Below are 25244 nucleotides of genomic sequence, written 5' to 3'. Positions count from 1 at the left end.
AATAACTGCTACTTCATCATTTAATAAAGTGGAAAAACTACAATATCAAAAACATAAATTCACAGTCAAGTAAAACAGTATACTCTATGATCTTCCAGTTTAATATCAATGTGACGCTTTAATCTGAAGCATCATTAAAAGAAAACCTAAAGCTGCTTCACTGACAAAATGATCTTTGTGTTTGTCCTCATCCACAGGTACAGCTACAGTATAGTGGTCAGTGAATTAGTAGAAACTCAGTGTCAAGTGTTCACTCATTAACAAGCACAGGCCTTCTGGTTGAAGCTTATCTCTCTGACCCTTGAACTCTGTGGTGATGCTGTAACATGACCAGTTGCTGTCAGTTCCACATTCAATATCAAAGGATCCACTCTATTACTTATCTCAACATCAAATGTGTTCTGGTTAAAGCTTTCATCAAAATGTTCTTATTCACAAATCTAGTTTGAACTTTAAAATACCACATTATCTGTGTTAAGGGAATTTCCATTAATTCATGTTAGTTCAGTGTCTCCAAGGACAGTTAAATCAGTTGAATACAGTGGAATGTAAAAGATGTAGCAGCTGAACGGACCTCAGACTTTGTGAAACCACTCGAGCTGTAACGATTTATAGATTAGTTGTCAACTATTAAATTAATCGTCAACTATTTTGATAATCGAGTATAGTATAATATGCTGCTGAAAACCAAGAGTGTTGTGACTTCTTCTTCTTCCCTTCTTTTATTAAATAGACTGGAGCATGCTGTAATTACTTTTGCGTGCTGTAACAGTGTTGAATTGTAGACAAACAGGTTTGTGAAAGTGACGGCCAAGTATGTAAACTGAATATCTTTGAGTTGTGGACAAAACGAGACATTTGAGGACGTCATCTTGGGACTTTGGGAAACACTGATCTACATTTTTCACCATTTTATAGACCAAACAACTAATCGATTAATCGAGAAACTAATCAACGGATTAATCGACAATGAAAATACTTGTTAGTTGCAGCCCCAGAAGCCACACTGTATGATACTTTGTTGAGTTGTCCCACCGAAATGGGGTTTTAGATGCTGTCATTAAAAAGTAAACACTGGCATTTACACTTGAATTATGTGTCGGTCTATGGACACATTTTACATCCCAGTGACATCAGTTAAAGGATCAGTTGTCCAGTTTGTAGCTGAATAGAGGAGCTGTGTGCATTCACAAGTACTGACTGGACTGTTTGGGGAATTTGAAATGTGAGCGGCATTCCCCTCTAAGAGAAAAAAATGTCCATTTATTGCAAACACTTTGACTTTAAGCCTCAGTGCGCATGTTTCAGTGGAATTCTGATGAAGTTAATCATGTGAAAAATATTTCTCGCACAAGCCTTAAGGCATCATCGTCCTCCTCCGCTGCCTCTGCTGGCATCTGTGAGTGCTCCTCTTTTTCCTCAGCCTCCAGTCCACCATTCACGAGACCGCCGTGATCCCGTATGGGTCCTGACCTCTGACCCTCAGGTACCTGATGCTGCGGGCTCTTAGTGTACGGCACTGTTTCCACCTCTGTAATGTCCAAATCTGTTTCTGAAACATACGTCGACTCTAGGGCGTCACCGCAGTCCGAGGACTCTTCCTCTAAAGTCACCAGCTTTGCTGTTGTCTTTGATGTGGCAGGTTCCTCCCTCGCTTTCACAGCTGCCTTGTCTTCAACCTGTGTGTGTGTACATGGGGAGGGAGGGGTCAATCAGTCATGTTTTACACAATGCTTCAGGGAATATTTTGCATCTTAAATCCACTAGGTATGATTTAAAAGTGAGGTAATTTTGTTTTAAATTTTTGTCAATGCAAGTTATCTGAGAGGCAAAGACTGGGGCGACATGCAGGTATACTACTAAGTGGAAAAGATATGTTTTGCACTTGGAAAAACTTAAACTAAACTAAAAAAACTAATTTTCAGTAAATATCGCAGTATAAAACCTGTGTTTTCTGTTTAAAAAAACACAAACGTCGGAAGAGAACAAGTAGCCTACTATTTACCAAGAGTGTCCGATGTTATTAGGCTAGTAAATAAAAATATCATCATCTTGTTGGTTTCTTATTCTGTCAATATGAAGACACAACAACTTCGATATTATTCATCATTACAATAAATTATTAGTTCTATGTTATTATAAAAAATATATATATAAAGATGCATTTCTAGGGGGGTTCAGTGAGCCCCCTGAACCAAACTGTGCCTGTGATTATGATCCAAACATATTAGATTTTTTACATATGATGCATTTAATTTAAACTTTTACATAATCTCAGCATCCTGAACAATATTGGCATGTTTTCATTTTGATATTTCATTCATATACATATATCAATAACAGGCTCTTTTACATGCAATATTACTTATTTTTCTGCTTTTTAGCTTATTTTACCTTTTTTTTATTTTACTTATCTTATTTACTCATTTTACTTAATGTATCTTACTTAATTGTTATTCTTTTAGGCACTGGTGCTCGAAATAGTACTTTTTATTTATGGGCTACACTTGTATTTTATACACTTGAACTTGTTGTAATTTTGTTGTATTTTTTGAGCAATCTCTGGCACAAGAACTTCCTTCGGGATTAATAAAGTTATATATATATATATATATTTTGTTTTTTTGTGATATTAGTGTAGTGGGCTTTAGAAAATTCCTGAAATTAAGTGAAATCAACTCTGCTTGATTTAAAAACACAAGACTTGAATATGACAGTAAATGATTCATTAAAGAAAAATCCTTTACTTAAACCCTTATTTTAATGGTTTTGGCCTTTGTTTCTTTTTTTTAAATTTATTAATAAAGTTCTATCTCATCTTATCTGATCTTTTCTAGCATTTCCTCCCAGTTTCAGAGGTTAAAACGTTAGAGAAGCAGCGCCACCTGTTGGTGCGTCCGCAGCAGAGCCTCGTCCTCTCTGGTAAGATAAGAGACTGCAGCCTCCAGCAGCTCTCTCTCGTTCAGACAGTAGAAAGCAGACCTGAAAACACACCAGTGCATATTTGTTAGTCAAAGTGACTATAGTTGAAGTATAAAACCGAGGCTGTGTGTGTGTTTAAGCCAACTACCTTGCAGTTTTCCTCTTTCTGCTCTTCTTCAGCAGCTCCTTCTCTTTCTCTTTCTCTTTCTCCTTCTTCTCCATCCATGCTGGCAGCGCGCGCTGCCTCTCTGACATGCTGCCTTTATTCTGCTGGACTTATAGTTACATCTGTGTGCAAAAGGTATATAATATAGATATATATATATATAAAGAGTTCACGGTGGTATTGTATTATCCACCAGGAAGAAACAGGAAACAAAAACAAGCAGGGTTTGCATGTTGTTGAAGTCACGTGACCACAATGGCTGACTGGATGTTTGGTGCCACTCAGTGGACAAACTGCTTAATGTACCACAAGAAAATATTTACTTAATATACAAAAAACACCATCCTACCTTCAAAATATGATTCAAAAACATTGTTTTCGATGAAACAATTCCTTTTTTTAAAATTTAATTAGTGTACTGTATTGCAGTAGTTTCAGCAAGTCCATTAGGAGGCATTAAAGGTCCCATATTATGCTCATTTTCAGGTTCATACTTGTGTTTTGTGTTTCTACTAGAACATGTTTACATGCTGTTATGTTAAAAAAAAACTTTATTTTCCTCATTCTGTCTGCTTGAATATGCCTGTATTTACCCTTTGTCTGAAACGCTCCGTTTTAGTGCATTTTGACGGAATTGCAACGGAATTGCATTGCTAGGCAACAGTTTGGGTCCATGTTTACTTCCTTTCAGCTGATGTTATAGACATACACTGCAACAGGAAATAAACTGGGACACATTTAGAATGTTTATGTTTAATGCGCCACAAGAAAATATACTGTATACTTAAAGGTCCCATATTTTTTTATTATAAAGCAGGCTGAAGTCCATATAAATACTTTGAAAGCATCGAAACGCTCAATCCACAGGGAAATACACACAGCCCGTATTCAGAAACTCTGCATTTGAAACAAGCTTTACTTTATGACATTAGTGGGTGACACTTTTGAAGTTGGGTTGATTTTAAGGCTTGGTGGGCTCATAGAAATGCTATTAAAGACATTTCATTGAAGAGAGTTTGGTTTGAATGGGTCCCCAGGTGTGAAAATCAGATGACCCTTGTGACCTTATTAGTGGCGTTGAAACAAATTTGTTTCAATGACACTAATTTCTTTAACACAATGCGATTTGACACTTTTAGGCTGTAGCGGGCTCAATTTTAAAGCTAGAGTGAAGATACTAGCATCATATGAAAGTAGAAAACCTAAGGAATCCATTGGTACCAACCATGTCATACTAGCGGAGGAGGTTAAATAACGCTCCAACCTTCGCTACATTTTGGGGAAAAACTGGCATGTCCATTTTCAAAGGGGTCCCTTGACCTCTGACCTCAAGATATGTGAATGAAAATGGGTTCTATGGGTACCCACGAGTCTCCCCTTTACAGACATGCCCACTTTATGATAATCACATGCAGTTTGGGGCAAGTCATAGTCAAGTCAGCACACTGACACACTGACAGCTGTTGTTGTCGGTTGGGCTGCAGTTTGCCATGTTATGATTTCTGCATATTTATTTTTGCTATATGCACTACCTGTGAGGGTTTCTGGACAATATTTTTCACAACCACACACACACACCACACACCACACACCACACACCACACACCACACATCACACACACACACCACACACACACACACACGCACACTGTACAGTTTATCGTTGTTGGATTAATCAGGGTTGCAGTAGCGTGCTGTGTAATTAAAACTGATCTGACTCAGCTCATCCACACTTGCTGTTACTTTGGGTTGTTTGCAGTATTCTGCCATGAGATGCTAGTAACATAAAACAACACTTCCTTAAAAAGTCCTTCATAATGAACACCACTTTTTATATTTCTTTACTCCAATTTTCCAACAATAATGGCTTTTCTAAATGTTTGAAATGCATACTTGGTATGTGTGGACATGGCATAGTGAAGCAGGATGGCTTCATGGCTCTGTGTGCCTACTTCTTGCTGCCAACAGCAGATGATCCATGCTAGTCTATAGTCGCCTTATGACACTTTTCTCCTCTCTCTGTCCTTTCATCACCCTCTTTCAATCTGTGATGTTTCAGACAACCTTGTATCGGACTCTCACGTTCTGTCACTTTGTTTCAAAGCTGCCTTTCTCCCACTCAGGCCTTTTAATTATGTCTCTAAAGCCCCTTCCTAAGTGCTTAGGCTGTGATTGCAAAGACCAGCTTTGTATATTTGACTAAATTAAAAAGAGAGGGGAAAAAAAGAAACTCAAGGCAGAGAGCATGTTAACAGCCAGATGCACGCACAATTTCCCTAAAGCTCTCAAGTTCAGCGCATTTTAGGAACGACAAGTAATCAGACAGCTGAACTGGTATCAAATGAAAATAAATCCTCAAAATCCTCCACCATATTATTATTATTATTTACAACAGATGTCAACAGAGGCAGCTTGAAAATCACTGCATTACTGACCTACATTTTGTCATTCATATAGCGTATTTCCTTTTTTAATGTAACACCATTGGAAAAAGGAAGAAATTAGACTGAATGAACTGGTTTCCAGTTAAACACACGCTCTATGAGGATCCCAGCCAGTTCTCTATTACTACCATCCATCTCCTTTTAATAAAAACAATCTTTTATTTGTTACTAGAAACCAAAATGAAAATGAAATGCATAACTCATCATCATAAACTCATTACCATCGTCGTTGAAGAATTATTTAAACATTAAAACATCTTTGAGGAACCTAAAGTGGCACTGAACTCATCCTCCTCCAGGCTCGCTGCCACATCCACAGATCAGGCCGTGCTAAGAAGATTTCTGTGTGCTGATGGAGAAAAGCGTGTCGCTGCTTGCTGAGTTTGTGGGTCGAACATGCACGGCCAAAATGTCTGCAGAACTTACTGACATGCCAGCATCAGCACTGTGGTTTTGTCTGACATTGGTTTGATGTTGATGTCAGGGTTTTTATAAGCTGAATATTGTAGTATTTAGAATTGCTGAACACGCTGATCCATAATTACATTAAGCGTACATTTTAGGGCATTTATACTGCAGATGTTTGTTTGATGAGAAGCTATTGTGTAGAAAACACAAGTTGAATTTGTCATAAATGACTCGATCAAGAGAGAAATTTTCACTTAATCTATATCTCCTCTCGTTTTCCACAGACTCTTCTTCACATTACTCCTACTCTCTGAGGGCCCTAATTGGTGAGAACCAGACTAATCTTCTAGTTGTCTTCTTTAGGCTTAACCCTGCTTTGAGTAAAGGTCATTTCCATTGCCCATCTGTCCTAGAAACGCTTGTTGTGATTGGCCATATGGCCATCAGAGAGCAAGATTTAGGAAAAGCAGATCTTTAAGTTAAATGAAGATATTTCACTGGTCATGAAGGGAAGGATGTCATCTGTTGGGAGAGACAGGATGTCATCTCATTATGATCATTTAGTGCATGTGTGCATGTTTACTAGTGCACATTATATGTTCACAGTTGCAGACTTTGGTGTTAACTCAAGTAAAACCTTGTTTCTTGTGTAGCAACACACGAAGCACACTAACAACTTCAAATGTCTGAGTTTAGATGCAGTCTGACACCGGAGGAAAAGAGGAAGTCGTTATCATCTTTAAGGGTCTTTTAGCTCCCATTTGCCACATGGGAGCCTATTATTCCCAGTATAAAACCATGTTCAAAGACAGCGTAGAGCACAATCTTTCAACTCATTCAGCGTGTTTATGTACACAGCACATCACTTCCAAACACCAGAGCAAATGTAAAAACAGGTGTAAATTAGTTATGTGTTGAATCATCAGATAATCTCTGTGTCAGCTGGCAACAGAGAAGCAAAAACAGACAGAAAATGTCACCATTAAAGGGTGGGAGCCTGTTTCTATTGTTGAAATAATTACAGGTAATACTCTGTATGGCTTGGTAAAGATCATCTATTGTATTTGACCTGATAATTAGGAAAGCCCGTTCGCAGGAAAAGGCGTATGAATGACACGATAATGTATGTAAGGCATTTAGCGTGCAATAAGAACGAATAAGAACTCTGATTTGCTTACCATGATATTCTTACCCTAACCCTAACCAATCTCACTCCTCATGCCTAAACCTAACCAATCAAACCAATGACGGCAGCAAGTACTAGCCAATCAGAGGCAGATTAGGGCGGTTCAATGCATTTGCTACAGCAGGATTTGTTATATAACGGGCGGAGGGGAAGTGGATGGGTCCAACAAACACAGGACTTTCAAGCAGGAGACCGGTGTTTTGTTTTTTAAGTTACGTTAGTGACGTTTGTCATGTGTTTGTCACACGTTTGTGTCTGTGTTTTATTTAGTTTACGTACTTATTTTAAGCCCAACCATGACGTCCTTAACCTAACCAAGTGGTTTTGTTGTCTAAACCTAGTTGCGAAAGTTAGCGTAGTTTTGTAGCGTGGTGTACAAATGACACACGAAAAGCCTAAAATGCGTCCTCATGACACACGGAATGACTGTGTAATGTTGGGCTATTTATACGCTTTCCTGTGAGGGTTGCAATTAGGAAGTCTTGTGTAGTTCAGTCTGCTGAGCCAACACGTAAACAAAGTTTTACCAGCGAGCAGTGCACCCAAAAATCAGCTCATCAACATCCTACAAACCGCCTCTCCTCATTCTCTTTATAGAGCGCTTTGCCAAAAACTTTTCTCAGTGACACGGTTCCTTCACTCCTGGTTTACTTCACATCTTTGAAAATGCTTTAGGGAAGAAATTCTCAGGTGACATATCCTGAATAACAAAAAGAGCGTTGTTCTCCTCAGAATAATTTGCACCGGGATGCACGCAGTTTAGTTTCGATCTCAAAGGGAACAAAAGACTAGTGGAAGCAAAGGGAGTAAATGATTTTGCATCTAGCTGCATGACACTAAAGGATTGCAAATGGCAGATTAGTGGGAACCAAACATTTTCTGTAAAACTGTGTGTGTGGTTGTTTTCTTGCGATTGCGTCTGTCTCTGATGAATTGGTCTTAGAAGATATCAGGCAGACAACAAACCGTATATAACACAGAAGAGATGCAGCGCTCCATGGTAGCAGGGGCTGAGCATAAACAGATTAGAAGAAGAGACGTAAATTACGCAAAGGCACAGGATTGGGTTGAAAGTGAAATAGGGAGCTAGAAATCTCAAATATTTAATTATTTATTTCGCATTGGGTTGTTTTGACGGCTTACAGTAGTAGTAGTGGTTTTTCTGACATTTGTCTAATGAGATCATGTTTTCCTTTCTTTCTTTATCTAATCTGTTGTCATATGGACCAGAGATAAGAATGGAGTTCAGCTCTTCCTGCTCCGCGATATCACAAAGGTCTAAATCTGTCCAGAAATAGGATATTTGTGTCAACTCTCAGTGACTGGGGCTCCTGGGACCGTCTGGCTTTGGACCTTAAGCTGACTATTATGTAAGGAGTCATCTATGAGGATGATTAAACTTCAAGTCAAAATTCTGTGGAGATAATGTTTTTGATGAACAGCCTTTAGTACCTTAAAGAAGAAGTAAAGGCTTTTTATTGCTCCATTAAATAACCTGTTTTTGTCGCCTCAGCTAAGTACAGGATTTACCACAGCATGGGGGTGATTAGTTGTGACATAATCTACAGTTGTAACATCAAATACCCATGGCTCTAGCAAAGGCAATAAAATCTGTCGCGCTAAAAACACACAAATCAAAGTGATGATAAACGAGAAGTCACTGGGACGCAGTAATCTGTTCCACCCTGTTAAAGTTGGGACTTGTAGGCTACTGCGCTTCCTCGTCAACAGTAACAGGCCAAATCCACAGGGATTTCCTGCCAATCACAGGCTCGTAGTATCTTAATGACTTTTCCTCAGAAGCTGATAAGAATGTTTTTATTCTAAAATGTGTTGTGTTTGACTGCACAGAGTAGATCAAGCAACACCAGCATGCATTCAAAGCGAGCCCAGATAGTGTATTACTATGGAAATAGTTAAAGAGCCCCTGGGACCTTTTAACCCTGTTGTTGCATGTTGCTGTTGAACTGCATGAAATGCCTTGCTGTGTAATCCCTGACCTTAAAGATGACCCTTTTCCTTGAAAGCTCATTTTCAGTTATCTTCAAAACAAGACGCACTCATGCAGACATGCACATGTTCTTTCACAATAAGAAAGAATGAATGGAGGGAGTGAAAGTTTATTTGGCCCAGCAGTGTCACCTGGCTCACTCAACCGTAGCCTCTGCCAAATTAAAGATGTTAATTTCATCCTCAAGCACGCGCTAATAAGAGCAATCACTTGCCTGGTTACGGCTCCAATCAAAATGCTAATTGCAATCCTGGACAGTTTTGGGATTCATTACCCTCCTTTAGTTCCACTTTTCTGTCTCTGCTTTCCTTTTAGTGTATGCCAAAAAGGTTGTGACATTACAGAAAGATGTCTGATTATCTTCACATTGCGGCTGACTTCTTTTCTTCCACGTAATGCATGAGTCTAATCTACAGCTGTTGGAGAGATGTTAGTGCTTTTGAGGATTAAGTGAGATTTTGGGGATTGGCATTGAGACGATGTTCCACTGTGCAGTTGTTCTTTGTTGTAAGCTTTAATTTGGTGCAATCGTGCCACCATGCATTTTTATAATCGCTAGAAGGCAAGAAAAGACACTAGAATCATTACATGTATGCATGCACATTTTCATGTGTCAAATAGCACCCGATTCAACTGTTATCAAGCCATTAAATAGGCGTTATTAGTCGCTATAATCACCATAGATGTGGGTCAGTAGGGGCCTGCTACACCTACTACAAAGTGAAAGTGAAACTTAACAGCAACACGTTCTACTATGTTGTAAAACTGAATGAAATGTCACATTTTGAACACAAACAAAAAAGCTTCTTTAGGTTTAGGCAATAAAACTACAACTTGTTTAGGTTTAGGCAGTAAAACTACAACTTATTTAGATTTAGGCAACAAAACTACAACTTCTTTAGGTTTAGGCAATAAAACTACAACTTATTAAGGTTTAGGCAAAAAATACAGTTAGGTTTAGGCAATAAAACTTGAACTTCTTTAGGTTTAGGCAACAAAACTACACCTTCTTTAGGTTTAAGCAACAAAAACTACAACTTCTTTAGGTTTAGGCAACAAAACTACACCTTCTTTAGGTTTAGGCAAGAAAACTACACCTTCTTTGGGTTTAGGCAACAAAAACTACAACTTCTTTGGGTTTAGGCAACAAAAACTACATTTTCTTTGGGTTTAGGCAATACAACTACAGCTTCTTTAGGTTTAGGCAACAAAAACTACAACTTCTTTAGGTTTAGGCAACAAAACTACAACTTCTTTAGGTTTAGGCAAAAAAAAACAACCTTAAGTTTAAGGAAAAACATTGTGTTTTGGGTTAAAATAACACAAAGACAACTATACATTGTTGGTTTCACACAGGATGTAAACTCCAGTCTCCTGGCTGAAAGCCCTGAGCTTTGTGTCCACCCCTCATGTAGTTTCAGCCTGTCTATACTACCTAACTTCCGCTTCTGCTCCTGTCATAATTACTACGGTCGCTAGAGGTCGCTGTTGTATTCTTTTGTACCTTCTTTCGGTGATCTACCATGTGAATAAATGATAAAAACCTACTAGTGGGTGTAGTAGGCCCTGTTTGGCCCACATCTACGGGGCTTATAGCGACTCATAACGCCTATTTAATAGCCTGAAACAGTCTAATCGGCTGCAAATAGAAGAAATACTTGATGCCTTTTGAACATTTTGGTTGTTCTTTGCTTATACAGAAATGATGTTAGGAGTGAACGTTGCCAAAAAAATCTCAATGCAAGGTCAATTTGTTTGTTTAGCTTTTGATCAAGATGAGATTAAATGTTTCGCCAAAAGAAATCATGATAGTTTCCTGCAAGTACAAGACGGCAGCCAACTTGTTCATTCAGTTTATACAGAATTAGGCCAATTATTGTTTATTTGGGAACATTTCAGTAAATATCACAGAGCACTCTTTTTCATCAGCTTGTTGAATAGTTCTTACAGACAGAGCCCACACACATGCAGCACACTGAAGACTTGTTTAACAGAGCACTATATTCAGGAGAATTAGTGTTGCAGAGATGCACATGGTGGAGGCAAATGAAAGACTTCAAGGACACCTCTGAGACTACAAATGAAAAACAGCCTTTTGTCTAATTCTACCAGGTATATTTATTAATTTGCACCGTCCCTTCTCTCAAATTAACTAAACTGAAGGAGACCTCAGTATTACAAAAGCTTTCCCAACATTACAGCTACTCATGGAGGATTCAAAGAAAACACAGTATTTCAATTGGTTTAAGGTTACTGTAACACAGGTAGACAGGTTTTGTCTTTTGTTTCACCTTGATCCCCGTCTCTGTCAACCCTTCCCCCCCCTAAAACCTCTGCTTTGTAGGTCCCTGATTGCCTCAGAAGGAGCAAGCAAGACACCGTCACGGTTGCCATGGCAACAGATGCAGATTTTTAGCACCTTTTGATGTGCAGTAAACAAAGGTGTATCAGTGTTTACGAGAGTCTGGATGAGTGACAGACAGACGGACGGAGAGTAACAAAGTGAGAGTCGACAGCTGTGGCGTCCGGTCATCTGTAACAGCTGGTGTTCATAGAGGCTTTTCATTTTCTCGCCGCAGTTCAAATGTCACAGAAAAATAAATGTTTCATACATCTCCGAGACAAGGCTTTCACTTTATAACCCAATCACAAGGGAATAGTGTCGTCTTTAAGCACAGGCCCAGATGATGCAACTTTATGATCGTGCGTATACTGTGTGGGTGAGCGTGTTCATCTCCTGCCAAATTAATTCACCCCGAGGTTGTTACCGCAGAAGAAAAACTGGTCCCACGTTACTGAATAATGATGGCTGTGGAGACTTTGAAAATATGGCCCCTGGGCTTTCTGATATAGGATGTGTTAATTTGTGCTTTGCTGGTTGTTTGTGAAGTTTGGTGGCTCCTGTTGTTCTTCTGTCTGAGCAGTGAAGGAAATAAGATCATTATGATTAGAAAGATAACAGAAATAATAGGTTAGACTTTTTCAACATAAATTACACACATTGAAAGGAAGTTATAGTCTCACCATCTACTGCTTGTCCGAGTAGCTGGTGAGCAGTGGTTTAATGTAACTGAGAACATTTACTGAATTACTGTGCTTTGATTTTTAGGTAGTTGTACTTGTGTATACTTAACTTTACACTTTACTACATTTCAGAGGAAATATTGTACTTTTTACTCAAATACATTCATCTGACTTTGCAGACTAAGATTGTACAAATGATCGGCTCATGACACGTGATGAATTAAACTACCCAGTGGTATATATTGTAATTAAATATAGCTCCACCTTTTACTTTTATAGGCTACTTGTGCTCCACAATGTTTTAGCATTTACCATTATCCTGTAATTGTGATTTGTGGCGACAGTGGCCTCTGTTCAACAAAATTGACATAGTCCCACTTTACAGTAAGTACAATTTAAACAAGTAAAGGATCTGTATTGTTCTGCTGGTAAATGGCGCTGTATCAGTTCCATAACAACAACACTAGAAAGGCTTATGGGTATAACGATACATCGATCTGGATCAATATACCGCTTTAATTATCAATGATCCAATATCATCGATGCAAAGTGAATACATTGATACACATTGTCATCTTTAAGAAACGTCTTTATTTTGAAATTCCCATAGCACGTCTGTATCACCATTTAAAGCTGAAGTAGGCGAGATTAGAGCAAATATGATTAAAAAGAGGTATTTTTATAAAACGGTCGCTATATCGTGACAGTAGTACATGAAACAGGTAACCTGAAAAAAATCATGTGACTCTGTGTCCTCTGGTGTCCTCCGGTGATTTTTTTGGACAAGCAGTAAGAGCTGATCTGAGGTCTTCTGTCCAGCTGCCGTCTATGAGAGCCGGCTGTCAATCCATCGCGAACTCCGACCAAACGGTCAAATTAGGCAGCGCTGATCAAATATGAATTTATATTATGTTACGTTAATGCCTATTTCTCTCCTCAAATGTTTTCAGAATCATCTTGTAGTGCACGGTTTAGCTGTAAAATTAGAAAGTTTGTGACTCTGCCGCCATTGTGAAATCTGGTGAAGGACCGCCAAATTCGGAGCACAGCCAATAGGAACGCTCTCTCAATGAAATTACCTGTGATTGGTCAAAATCTCCCGTCACAGGCTAGATGTTCTAAAGCCTGAAAACAGAGCCATGAGGAGGTGCAGAAGTCTAGTTTTCTCTCAGAACACTTGAATTACAATATGCTGAAAGGTTATTATGGAATTTCTGCCCAATGATGCCAAAAATATACTGCCTACTGAAGCTTTAAGTTCAATTCAAGCAATAAAATTGTCAAATCGTATTTTAGTTGCTTTTTGTGAGTTGATATAAATGCAACCGATTGTGTTAAATGGGAATATGATATCGTATCCTGGCAGACTTTGTGATATCAGCAAATATCGCATCGCTATCCAAAGAATCGATATGATATGATATTGATAACAACATTTTAAAGTCATACTTAGGTCCATGCTTCTTATTTGATAAATGCCAGTTTATTTAGAAAAAACCTGCAAAAACTGTTTGGTATGGATGACCATCCGAGTGTGAGTGTGAAAGGCAAGGATGGGAGGAAATCACAATATATCACTCTTTTGCTACAGGACATTTGTCAAAGTGAGAGTGTCTTTAGCTGCCAGGAGCACCCTGACATTGTCCGTATCTGTCAGAGAAAGTCGTTGATTTAAAGCCGTTACAATCAGCTAAAGAGGCACAAATCTGCCAGTGGACCTGCGCGGTGACAGGTTCAGTTGTTAAAAGGCAACACATCAAAGGGACATCTCCATCCCACACCAACTCCTGGCTTCCATTTGCATCTTTCTGCAGCTCCAGCCAGCTTTTTTTAGGCTCTGGGCGCTGTGTGTCCTTCGAGACAACAGAGGAATGTGCCCTGCTCTCTGCTCTGCATAGAAATGCACAGGAAGGCAATGTGTGACTGATTTATGCCTGGTGAGCCTTTTTTGGCACAGGTGTGCATGTGTGTGTGTGTGTGTGTGTGTGTGTGAGGATGAGTGTGTGTGCGTGTGTGAGGATGAGTGTGTGAGGATGTGTGTGTGTGTGTGTGTGTGTGTGAGGATGAGTGTGTGAGGATGTGTGTGTGTGTGTGTGTGTGTGTGTGTGTGAGGATGAGTGTGTGAGGATGTGTGTGTGTGTGTGTGTGTGTGAGGATGAGTGCGTGAGGATGTGTGTGTGCATGTGTGTGTGTGTGTGTGTGTGTGTGAGGATGAGTGTGTGTGCGTGTGTGAGGATGAGTGTGTGAGGATGTGTGTGTGTGTGTGTGTGTGTGTGTGAGGATGAGTGTGTGAGGATGTGTGTGTGTGTGTGTGTGTGTGAGGATGAGTGCGTGAGGATGTGTGTGTGTGTGTGTGTGTGTGTGTGTGTGTGTGTGTGTGTGCGTGAGGATGAGTGTGTGAGGATGTGTGTGTGTGTGTGTGTGTGTGTGTGTGTGTGAGGATGAGTGTGTGAGGATGAGTGTGTGAGGATGAGTGTGTGAGGATGTGTGTGTGTGTGTGTGTGTGTGTGAGGATGAGTGTGTGAGGATGAGTGTGTGAGGATGAGTGTGTGAGGATGTGTGTGTGTGTGTGTGTGTGTGTGTGTGTGCCAGTATTAGCTAATTAAATATTTTTAAATATGGGAATTTCCTAATGTAATTCACCATTAGGTTATGCCAAACACACTATGAGAGGATTATCATATCACTTATTCCTCATGTATGAAGATGCACATGCGCAGTCAGCTCTTCGCCCTTTCTCGCGCCAACTGAGCCCAATCTTAAACCTCGAGCAGCCGCAGACAGACAGATCCATCTGTGTGTGTTGGAGAGGACAAGAAGTCTCAGGCTGATACAGACTGGAGCTCTGCAGGAAACTGCGTCCTTACGCTGCAAAACTGACCTCGTCTGACTTTTTTTTTTTTTTTTTTATTCTATAAGGGGAAAACTGATGATGAGTCAGAAGTTCATCAGCTGTTTTGTTTTTTTTTTTTGCCCCAGAAGCTTCTCTCATCCTGAGCAATGGGATTAGGATGAAAAGGTGAAAGTTGGATTCTGTTCTAACATGCGTTATTGCGCACCGTCAATGGAGGCATGTAAAGGATGCACAGTTGACTAAGTGTGAAATCAAAACCCCATCATCATCATCAGGAAAAGGACTTCAGCTGAGAGGATGCATGTAGGTGAGTGGGATAAATCCATATTTGCATGATTTATTCAGGGCGTTTTTTGATGCTTTTTTTTGTGTCAGTGTGAGGGAGATGCAAGAGGCAGAGGGAGTTTCTAATCTTTTCTAATCTTTTTGTCGAGATGTCGTTTTCTTGGCAGACTCTTAACACGTTTGTGTACACAGATTTGTGGTATTTTTCAAGTGCAGTTACATCAGAATGAGGCTGTATGAAATAAAAAAAATTTAAAAAATCAGTACATGCAGGATTTTTTTCACATACTGGAGAATTTATAAAAGAGAAATAAAATGTGTTGAAATGTTGTGTGGTGTGTTAATGGTGCTGAAGTGACAGCTCCTCACTTCTTGTCCTCTATGCTGCTTTACTGGTATAAAAGTACAAATTTTGCAAGAAAGAAATAATAAAATGTCAAAAAGGGGGGGGGGGGTAAATCTGTTTTCATCCTTGCATCAGCAGCATGTGGTGGCTCTGTGCCTGGACAGGAGGATTTGGGCAGCTGCTGTCTCAGTTCCTCTATTTGGTCTCTGTGGAAGTGGTTCAGTGGAAGAGATTCAGCCATTGAAGTGTCAGCTGGAGACATTGTGGAGACTGACAGTGTATAGTTACATTTTTCCATCAGCTAATTGAAAGAACAATATGCTGTTACTGTAGATTGTGTGATGTTTTCTTGAGGTTTGTTTCTGGTTTCAGATTCTTTATCCATTTTTTTATTGACTCAAGCAGAAACCAATAAATCATCAGCAACTGTTGTGGTGCCAGATGCTACATCACAGATATTACTAATGTTTGGGGGAAATGTTTTAATGTTTCAAACTGGTTCCTTCCCAGTTTACAAACTCTCACACACTCATGCAGCCTGTATGATATCTGCTGCTTTGTGCTTTGCAGTTTGTGAGAGAACAGCAACATGTCAACACGCCACTTTGGTGAAAACTCAAAGCAACATTTTGGTGGCTTGCTGCCCTTGGGTTAGATGCTCTATTTAGGTCATATTTTATGTAATAGTCACAAATATATGGCACAAGATATGACTTCATGACAGAGACTTTTTTGCTATTAGAGGTGTTTGCACAGTATCAGCAGATTGTCAACAGTTCCTGCTCTCGTCCACTGTGTTACATATAACCCTTAGGAAGAAAAAAGCAAAAGGAGGATGTAAAAATAGCAGGAAGAGTTAAGCAAGCAGATGGTGGAAGAAGCACATCCTTATTCTCGCCCTGTCGAGCTTTTGAACTCAACTCGCCTGACCTGTTATACACATTCAAGGATTCAGCTGAGTGCATCGAGACAACAAACACAGACACAAATCCTGTTAAGCTCTCTCTCTCTCTATTTCCTTTTCTTCCTTGATTGTACTCTTCCTCCCTCACTGTCGGCTTCTTTTACAGTGTGGATATTTCTCCTGTTCATTGAGGAGGGATTGGCTCTGGCACAAAAGACTAAAGGTGAGATTGATGCATTCACTGCCCTCCTTTTAATAGAGGGACTACATTAAATCAAGACACATATATTTTAATTTCATTAAAGATCAGTGATTGATTTTTTTTGCACAAATTAGCTATACAATTGCCTCCCAGGTGTCAATTGTCTTCACATTATATCACTAAAGGAACAGTGTGCAACATTTCAGGGGATCTATTAGCAGAAATATCATATAATATTCATAACTATGTTTCCATTAGTGTATGATCATCTGAAACTAAGAGTTGTGTTTTCGTTAGCTTAGAATGAGCCCTTCATATCTACATAGGGAGCGTGTCCTCTTCACAGAGTCTGCCATGTTGCTCCGCCATGTTTCTACAGTTGCCCAGAACAGACAAACCAAACTCTCAAACCTGACTCTAGAGAGAGACTTTCATGTTTCTACGTTACCTGAAGGCCACCGTAGTTCTCCGACACACTTGTGAAACCGCGGTAACGTGAGCCACAGAGTCCAGAACCGTGGTACCGCCAGTCGCTGTCTGACTTCTGTTGCTCCAAGGCGAACGGCATTACCGTGGTTTTACACTTGGCGGCTCACGTTACCGCACTCCTGGAAAGGGAGGAGTGAGCGCAGGGGTACTCAGTTAGTTACAATCTGCAACCACACCACTAGATGCCGCCAGATCATACGCACTGTACCTTTAACTGCACAAATAATTGTTCCATCATTAAATGTCTCTTGGCTGTCACACATACAGATGCAGGTGCAGGATCAAAAGTGGTTAGACCTTCTCAACGGCCGCAGCAATCTAACCAGTGTGGAAACTGGGCACGAAACGAAGAAGGTGGCACCTTCAGCTCCCCAAACTACCCGAAAACATACCCCGCCAACAAGGAGTGCCTGTACGTACTGGAAGGTAACCAACAACATGAGCCTCAGCCTGAAAAAAAAGTTGAGCTCCTCTTAAAGTTGCTGTGAATGTTGCAGATTTTGATATTAAATTATGTCAGATTCCTCTGATGGACATTAAAGGGAGTCCGAGGAACAAAATAACACTCGTATTTGTATCTGTAATGATCTGTTGTTATTATTGCCTCCTTCTTTCGACAATGACGTCAACATTTCTCATCGTAAATTGGTCGCACATGGTGTTTGGATTATTATTATTTAAGGATTTTGAACAATATTCTCCTTTAAAGTGTACTGACCAATGCTAAAGTTTCCCCTCTATGCTCGTTAAAGTACAAACAAGCTTGCAGGCAATATCTTTTTCACAGTGCATTCCTCATTATCTTGCACACCAAAGAATGCAGCAAACTTTGTTGTCATTTTGTGCATCAGTTTCCCTATAATTGCTACTGGAGCCCACAAATCAGCCAGACCCACAGTAATTCGTGGGTAAATATTTGAAAGGAGCAAATATGTATTTTTTCCACAGCACTGTCCATTCTCTGCTAGCTTTATATCCCTGAATGTGACACAGCGCTCTGTTTCCCTCAGCCCTGCCCCGCCAGAGAATAGAGCTGCTGTTCGATCAGACCTTCTACATCGAAGCGTCGTTCGAGTGTCGTTTCGACCACATCGAGGTGCGGGACGGCCCCTTCAGCTTCTCGCCGCTCATCAATCGCTTCTGTGGCTCAGCCAGTCCCGGACTCGTCCTCTCCAGCGGACGCTTCATGTGGATCCAATTCTTCAGCGATGAAGAGCTGGAGGGGACCGGCTTCCAGGTCCAGTACAGCTTTACTTCAGGTGATGGTTTATTGATCCCTGTATGGCAATGTTCTCACGGCACCTTCCTGCTACTCACTGAATGTTAATAACGGAATCGATCAAATGTCTCAACTATATTAGCCAATCAAATATCTGTACTTCCACTGATGATGCCCCTGATTGTGTGATATCTCTTTGTCTCTACGATCTCCCTCCAAAGACCCTGAATTCCATCTGCATGTGGGAGGACTCTTAAACCCCATCCCAGGTAGTGCAACCACACACACAGCCTACTTAAATAACTTCAGTTGTACACTTTAAAATTAAAGGACCAATGTTTTGAATTTGGACTGCTGTTATACCCATTTGAAACGCTAGCTGTCAGTCCTACATATTGTTCCTTTTAATATGTGACGCAAAGTCAAGTCAAGGCAGCTTCCATCACCTCTAATCCCCTTTTCTGTCTTCTGTCTTCTTTTGATCCGCCTCTTGTCGCTGTCCGTGGGTCAGATTGTCAGTTTGAGCTGTCTGGAGCTGACGGCTTGATCCGTTCCAGTCAGGTGGAGGAGGATTATAAAGTGAAGCCAGACCAGGCAGTGGACTGCATCTGGACTATACGAGCCCCAACAAACAACCGGGTATGACATGTGGTTAAACCTTTACATTTTTGCCAGTTATCTGATGCACAACAGCAGAATAAGCTTCATTTCTTCAGAACCCCTAGATAAATGCGCTTTATGATCAAACATCCCCTGACAGTACATCCACCGCTCGACATGTGTGCACATGAAGTATAAAGGGATCGTATGCATTGATAATCCAACAGTCTGCATAAGTACACATACAGTAAAGCTGGATCGAAATGATTTATATTTAATCCTTTAATGCAGCGATGCCTTCAGACGATGCAAAATATGAGGGATTGTTTCATAACAAGTCAATAATAAAACAATTGGTTAATAAAACAGTACATTAAAGCACATATATATATATATACAATTCTACAATTTAAGTCCTTTTTGTCCCCATTTTTATATACATATATATATATATATAGTATATACTGTATATGCTACTACATGCAAGTATGACTTCAGCAAAAAATCAGCAGTTGCAGAGAAAAACACGGCATCAGTCATTTCTTTAAAAGGGTCGTCGTGTGTCCTTCATCTCTCTATTTCTTTTCATCTTCAGCCCACACATTTTCAGGCTAGATAGACATGAAGCGACATGAAGTCATGTCACCTTGTAGCAAGGCAAAATACACAGAACTGCGTGAATTATAAACATGTACAGTACATGTATGTACATGTACAATAAACGTGTATATCCCTCCTCACTGCTTATTCCAGATTTACCTGCGATTCTTGGAATATCAGATGGAAAACTCAAATGAATGTAAGAAGAACTTTGTGGCTGTTTATGACGGCAGTAATGCCATTGAGGACCTAAAGGTAATATATTTTATCATATGTGTAATATACAGTACAGTGTGCTACTCAAAACTGTAAAATCAAAGCCCCTTCACTCTCAGTTTTCTCTCTCCTTCTGCTACACAACAGGGTTTATCTTTCTTTCCTTGTAATAACATCGCTCCTTTATAATTATCATATTTTAATCCGAAGTATGTAGCAACTGTTCTACAGACCTTGACCTCAATGAGACTACACATCCCAACCTATACGAGACAACGATGTGTGGTTTCTTGCAGGCCAAGTTTTGTAGTACAGTAGCTAATGACATCATGCTGGACACCGGTGTGGGAGTGGTGAGGATGTGGGCTGATGAGGCGAGCCGTCTCAGCCGCTTCCGGATGCTGTTCACTTCTTTTGCAGACCGTGAGTTCCTCCTTCAGATTATTCTTAACCTTTTGTCATTTGACATTTGTACCCCTTTTGTTTAGTTTTATGCAGCTGTGACAGGGCAAGCACAGTATGTGCAGAGCCGACCCTGACCAATTTTGTCCAAATCAAGATTTTAGCTGATGCATCGCAGCAAACTCCACCACCAGTCATTGTGTTCATACACTCACGCTGAAACTGCATAGCTTTATGCCTTTGAGATTTTTCTTTATTTTAGAAACAACACAAAACCCACAAAATGAAAACAGTAATAAAGAAACTAAATTAAAGTTATTTAAGGTTATATAAAGTTATATCTAAATTAGTTCTGTCAAAGTAAACGCGATAATAACATGTTAATGCAAAGTCGTTTTAATGCCACTAATTTATTTAACGCATTAATGCAACTTGCGATTTTTAGATGGTAGCGGGCTCAGTTTTAAAGCTAGAGTGAAAATACTAGTATAATATAAAACTACAGTATTCAAGGAATCGATTGGTACCAACCACTTCATACTAGCTTGCTAGCATACTCGCGAAGGAGGGTAAATAATGCTCCAAACATACGCCAAATTTTGGCGAGGAAAAACTGTTATGGCTATTTTTAAAGGGATCCCTTGACCTTTGACCTCAAGATGTGTGAATAAAAATGGGTTCTATGGTCACCCACAAGTCTCCCCTTTACAGACATGTCCACTTTATGATAATCACATGCTGCGTTTGCGTTTGCCATGTTATGTTTTTAACATATTTTTTATGCTAAATGCAGTACCTGTGAGGGTTTCTGGACAAAATTTGGCATTGTTTTGTGTAAATAATAAATATATACATACATTTGCATAAAGCAAGTATATTTGTCCACTCCCATGTTGATAAGAGTATTAAATACTTGACAAATCTCCCTTTAAGGTACATTTTCAGCAGATTACAAAATTTGTGATTAATTTGCGATTAACCGCGATTGATCATGGACAATCATGCGATTAATCACAATTAAATATTTTAATGGATCTAATCTAAATTAAAGAATGCGCCGGGGTGATGCTGAGGACAACCCAGAAAACAGGGCCTATATAATAGGCTGCATAGTTATGATGTTGTGGCCTTTTTTGTAATATTTTTAAAATAATAGTATTGAAATAGTATTAGTAAAAAATAGTAAAATTTATCAATCAAGAATTTTTTTTTCTTCCCTCATTTGGGGCGCCTCTAGCATTCACCTATACTGCCTATGCCTCGGGCTGGAGTATGTGGATTGGATGTATGATTGCAAACAGATTTGTAGCAGCACCCTCCTGTGGTGTCGATTCAATACTCCAGTTTTTTAAAGCTGTCTTGATAACAGTTGTAGAAAATGCCTTCAATTATATAATGTATTCATTTTTTTACGTGTATACTTTTGAAAAGAGATAAGATTCAAGAGTTGTATTTGCCATTTGCACCTAAGTACATTGGAATTCTGAGCAGTTTACACTGAGTCAGCTTTAAGAAAAGAAAAAAGGTAGAAAAGGCACAAGGTAATTACAGTACAAAATAAGTAGCACATTCAACTCAACACAATAAATAAATAAAGTATTAAAATATGAAACGCTCTCAGTGTAGTCAATAAATAAACTAAACTACCCTCTGCATAGGAACGATACCCCCGGAATACAAATATACAATGTATATAAAGAGAAAGAGCATATCCAATTCTTAGGCAAGAATTACAAGACTTTCCTCTCACTGTTAATGGCTGTGGTTTCTCTGTCAGCCTGTTTGCATCACATACTGACACACCTGTGTTTGTGTTTCAGCGCCCTGTTTAAGCAGCGCGTTCTTCTGCCACAGCAACATGTGCATCAACACTTCTCTGGTGTGCAACGGCATACAAAACTGTGTCTTTCCCTGGGACGAAAGCAACTGCAAAGGTACTCCAGTTGTGCCAAACGCACTCTGTGATTCTCTCTTAGAAAATCCGCCTTTCTGTAGTACAATGAGTTGTGATGCGTTATGTAATATGATGCATGTCGTGTCTGACTCTGGTCGTGTCACATTGAGCCTCCTTGAGGATCCGTGGCTATAACTCTAAAAGAAAATAGACACTCAACCCTTCTCTCTTCTTTTCTTCTTTTTATGTAATTTTTCACTCTGATACCACAGGGCAAGTGCATGTTGGTGTGTAGAATTCAAAACCTCTTCTTGGCAGGAAAATAATGATCTAATCATCTTTAACGCCTTTCCAGCTAAAAGACCATTAAGGTCTTTTGGCTGTTTAGTGGCTCTAAAGCACCTCCATTGATTGGGATGGCTGTTTATCAGTGAAACTGGCTTTTGGTGAAGGCTCTGAATTGTTCCTGGCATCCAAAGATACAGACTGTCCTGATGGGAGCGGTGACTAATGTACTCTCTGTGCCTCTAAATGCCCCTCATATTTTATCTCTCTTTGTCACTCTTCATGTCCGTCATGCAGAGAAAAAGAGCAAAGGTGTTTTTCACCACATCACAAAGACTCATGGGACGGTAATCTGTGTGTCTACGGGGGTGGTGCTGCTGCTCCTCATCATCTCCGTCCTTGTGCAAGTCAAACAGCCACGAAAGAAGGTAATATAGTATTTTATATTATTGTAATTATTTAGTATCATGCCACAAAATATCAGTGTAGAATTTATCATGTGTTTTTAATCGTAATTTGGTGTTGGTAAGGTGTTGGTACGTAAGAACAACCTGTTCCAGCGAGGCGACTTCCAGGAGGTGTTTGACCCTCCTCATTATGAGCTCTTTACTCTCAGAGACAAGGTGAGTTTGATCACTTGGATGCATTATGAGCTGAATATGGTGATTTTTTTCTTTTATGTAACAACATGATCCTTTTCAGGAGATGTCTGGGGACCTTGGAGAGTTATCAGAGGAGCTCCAGTCCCTGCAGGCGCTCAGGAGATCCTCATCAGGCTCACGCTGCGTTCACGAGCACCACTGTGGCTCTCAGGCGTCCGTCAACTCCATCAAAGCCAGTCTAGGTGCACATGAAATGGGCAGGGGGTCCATGGAGCTTCCCCCTTTCAGAGGGGACCTTCAAAGCGCCTTACCGCCTCTCAGGGACTTGAACAGCAGTATGCGGAAGAAGAGCTGGCCTAGTATGAAACCGGGCCGAATGCAGGGCCATCACGGTATGGGGGATAGAGCGATGGGGCAGCAGGATAGAGTGATGGAAGAGGACGAAGAGGAGGAGGAGGATGGAAGGTATGATGTGTATGTACGCAGAGGGGGAAGCCGAAGAGGGAACTATGAAATGGCCCAGCAAAGATCCTTGTCCATGGATTTCTGAAAAGAAAAGACAAGGTTGGCTAAATGCTGCAGCGACAACTTTTCAACCAATTTTTATTGGGGGGCCGGCACATTTACAGAAGAGGGGAGACATTTAACACCACGGAGCGGATGTGTCTCACTTTTCTTCTTTATTATAATAACGATTATAAAGAAGCGCTCCTTGACTTCTCTTTGGCCTCCTTCACAGTGAGGTTGGGAAACACAGAGTCTGTTACAGATACCGCCAACTCTGCTCTGACTCAGAAACAGCACACAGGAAGCTGCTATCGTGTTTGTGATCAGTGTAAAAGTGAAGACAGATGCTGTTTATTGTTGTTGTTATCAGTGTATTTTGTTGAACACATTTTACTGTAAAGCAAATAGATTTTTTGTTGAAATATGTTTTAAATCCGTATTTAGGTTCTGGAAGAATGAGAGCAGCGTGATTACATTTTAAACAAACAATGTAAAAATCACCTCTCAGTTTTCGTTTAATCTGTTATTAACCTGTATTAAAGAATAAATAGGCACATTTCTGCATATCAGTTTAGGAAATCTATCATCTTGCGTTTGATATAGAGTCAGTTTTAACACCAGATATAACATTAACTGGGGTTTTTACCCAGGAGGAGGGTGCGTGTGTTGATTGTGAATCTTCTTAAAGGTGTGTCACACAGGTATGCTGGTTGGAACTTCCTTTATAAAAGTAGTTGTCAAAGTATGACGTTTATAGTCTGGTTATATAACCACCAAAAGCATCAAACTGTACTATTGGCACAGTCTAACCTTGTATGTTTCATTTTCATTTTGAGCTGTAGACACTGAATATAACTATATAATATAACTGATGGTTAACTCGTCTAATTTAGAGAGAAAAAACATGTGAGTGCCAGTAATGACCTTGTAAAAGTGTTGAACTGATTAAGATCAGGTTTCTGTTAGTTTTTTTTCCCCTCATCATAAAATAGGACCACAAATTAACATGTGCGCAATGTAGGCTAAATATAAGGTTAAGTTAGACTGCAGTTTTTTCAATTTAAATGATATTTTTTAGCGCAGAACAAGGCGTCCCAACTGACCCGGGGAGGCAGAGTTTTGGGAAAATGCACTCCTTGTACATTTAACAAAATTGTGCCTTTCACGTTTGGGTTGGGCTCTTAAAAAACCTGATAAATTGTTAGCAGAAACCTGTATCTGTTCAGGGATCAAATTATTTTCATTCAGTCTGTGAGTAATGGATGGTTATTTGGTGACGACCCCGCTCTCCCCTTTGACAGATGGCTTTAAAAGACTGCTTTTAACATGTATCCCAGTGATGGTTGTTGACGAGAATCAGAAAATGTGAAAGGCACAGCTTTGTGTTCAGCGTGCCAAACTACTTCGATAACCTTGGAGCCATTTCTAAGCCATCGCCCTCGCAGTTTAGTCAGCACATCTGTGGGGTTCATTCATCATATTCAGAAAATTCACTGGGCAGATAATTAATGGAGCAACTATGCGCACAGACAGACAAACATGTGGTCTTGTCACTACAGTTATCGGTGCAGTTTATGAGAGAGAGAGCGCAATCATGCTCAAGAACAATTAATACAATAAATAAAGGTTTGCTCTGGTGCTGAAACTAATGATTATTTTCATTGTTGATTAATTTGTA

The 25244-nt window shown here is 39.8% G+C and overlaps 2 protein-coding genes across 6 annotated transcripts; one reads left to right on the top strand and one right to left on the bottom strand.

Moving 5' to 3' along the window:
- Positions 1-877: 877 nt before the first annotated feature.
- si:ch211-127m7.2 lies at positions 878-3313 on the bottom strand. The gene is made up of 3 exons (XM_037768547.1): positions 3071-3313; positions 2886-2982; positions 878-1679 (listed from the first exon to the last, which is right to left on the bottom strand). The coding sequence occupies exons 1-3, from the start codon at positions 3175-3177 to the stop codon at positions 1329-1331; spliced, it is 555 nt and encodes a 184-aa protein (XP_037624475.1). The 5' UTR covers positions 3178-3313; the 3' UTR covers positions 878-1328.
- On the top strand, positions 2898-24780 carry neto2b (neuropilin (NRP) and tolloid (TLL)-like 2b). 5 transcript variants are annotated; one of them, XM_037768538.1, is made up of 14 exons: positions 2902-2922; positions 6225-6266; positions 15141-15322; positions 16717-16773; positions 17509-17653; positions 18252-18500; positions 18682-18729; positions 18972-19099; positions 19814-19915; positions 20173-20299; positions 22099-22212; positions 22755-22885; positions 22988-23080; positions 23160-24780. In XM_037768538.1, exons 5-14 carry the CDS (start codon positions 17509-17511, stop codon positions 23607-23609), a joined length of 1587 nt encoding a protein of 528 aa, XP_037624466.1. In that variant the 5' UTR covers positions 2902-2922; positions 6225-6266; positions 15141-15322; positions 16717-16773; the 3' UTR covers positions 23610-24780. The 5 variants fall into 5 exon arrangements, with proteins under 5 accessions (XP_037624468.1, XP_037624465.1, XP_037624466.1 ...); XM_037768536.1 differs by having other exon boundaries at positions 17509-17667; XM_037768537.1 differs by lacking the exon at positions 6225-6266 and having other exon boundaries at positions 2899-2922; positions 17509-17667.
- The last annotated feature ends 464 nt before the right edge of the window (positions 24781-25244 follow it).

Source organism: Sebastes umbrosus, chromosome 4, assembly GCF_015220745.1.
Source record: "Sebastes umbrosus isolate fSebUmb1 chromosome 4, fSebUmb1.pri, whole genome shotgun sequence".
Classification (NCBI taxonomy): Eukaryota; Metazoa; Chordata; class Actinopteri; order Perciformes; family Sebastidae; genus Sebastes; species Sebastes umbrosus.
This window is presented reverse-complemented; position numbering and strand designations above follow the sequence as displayed.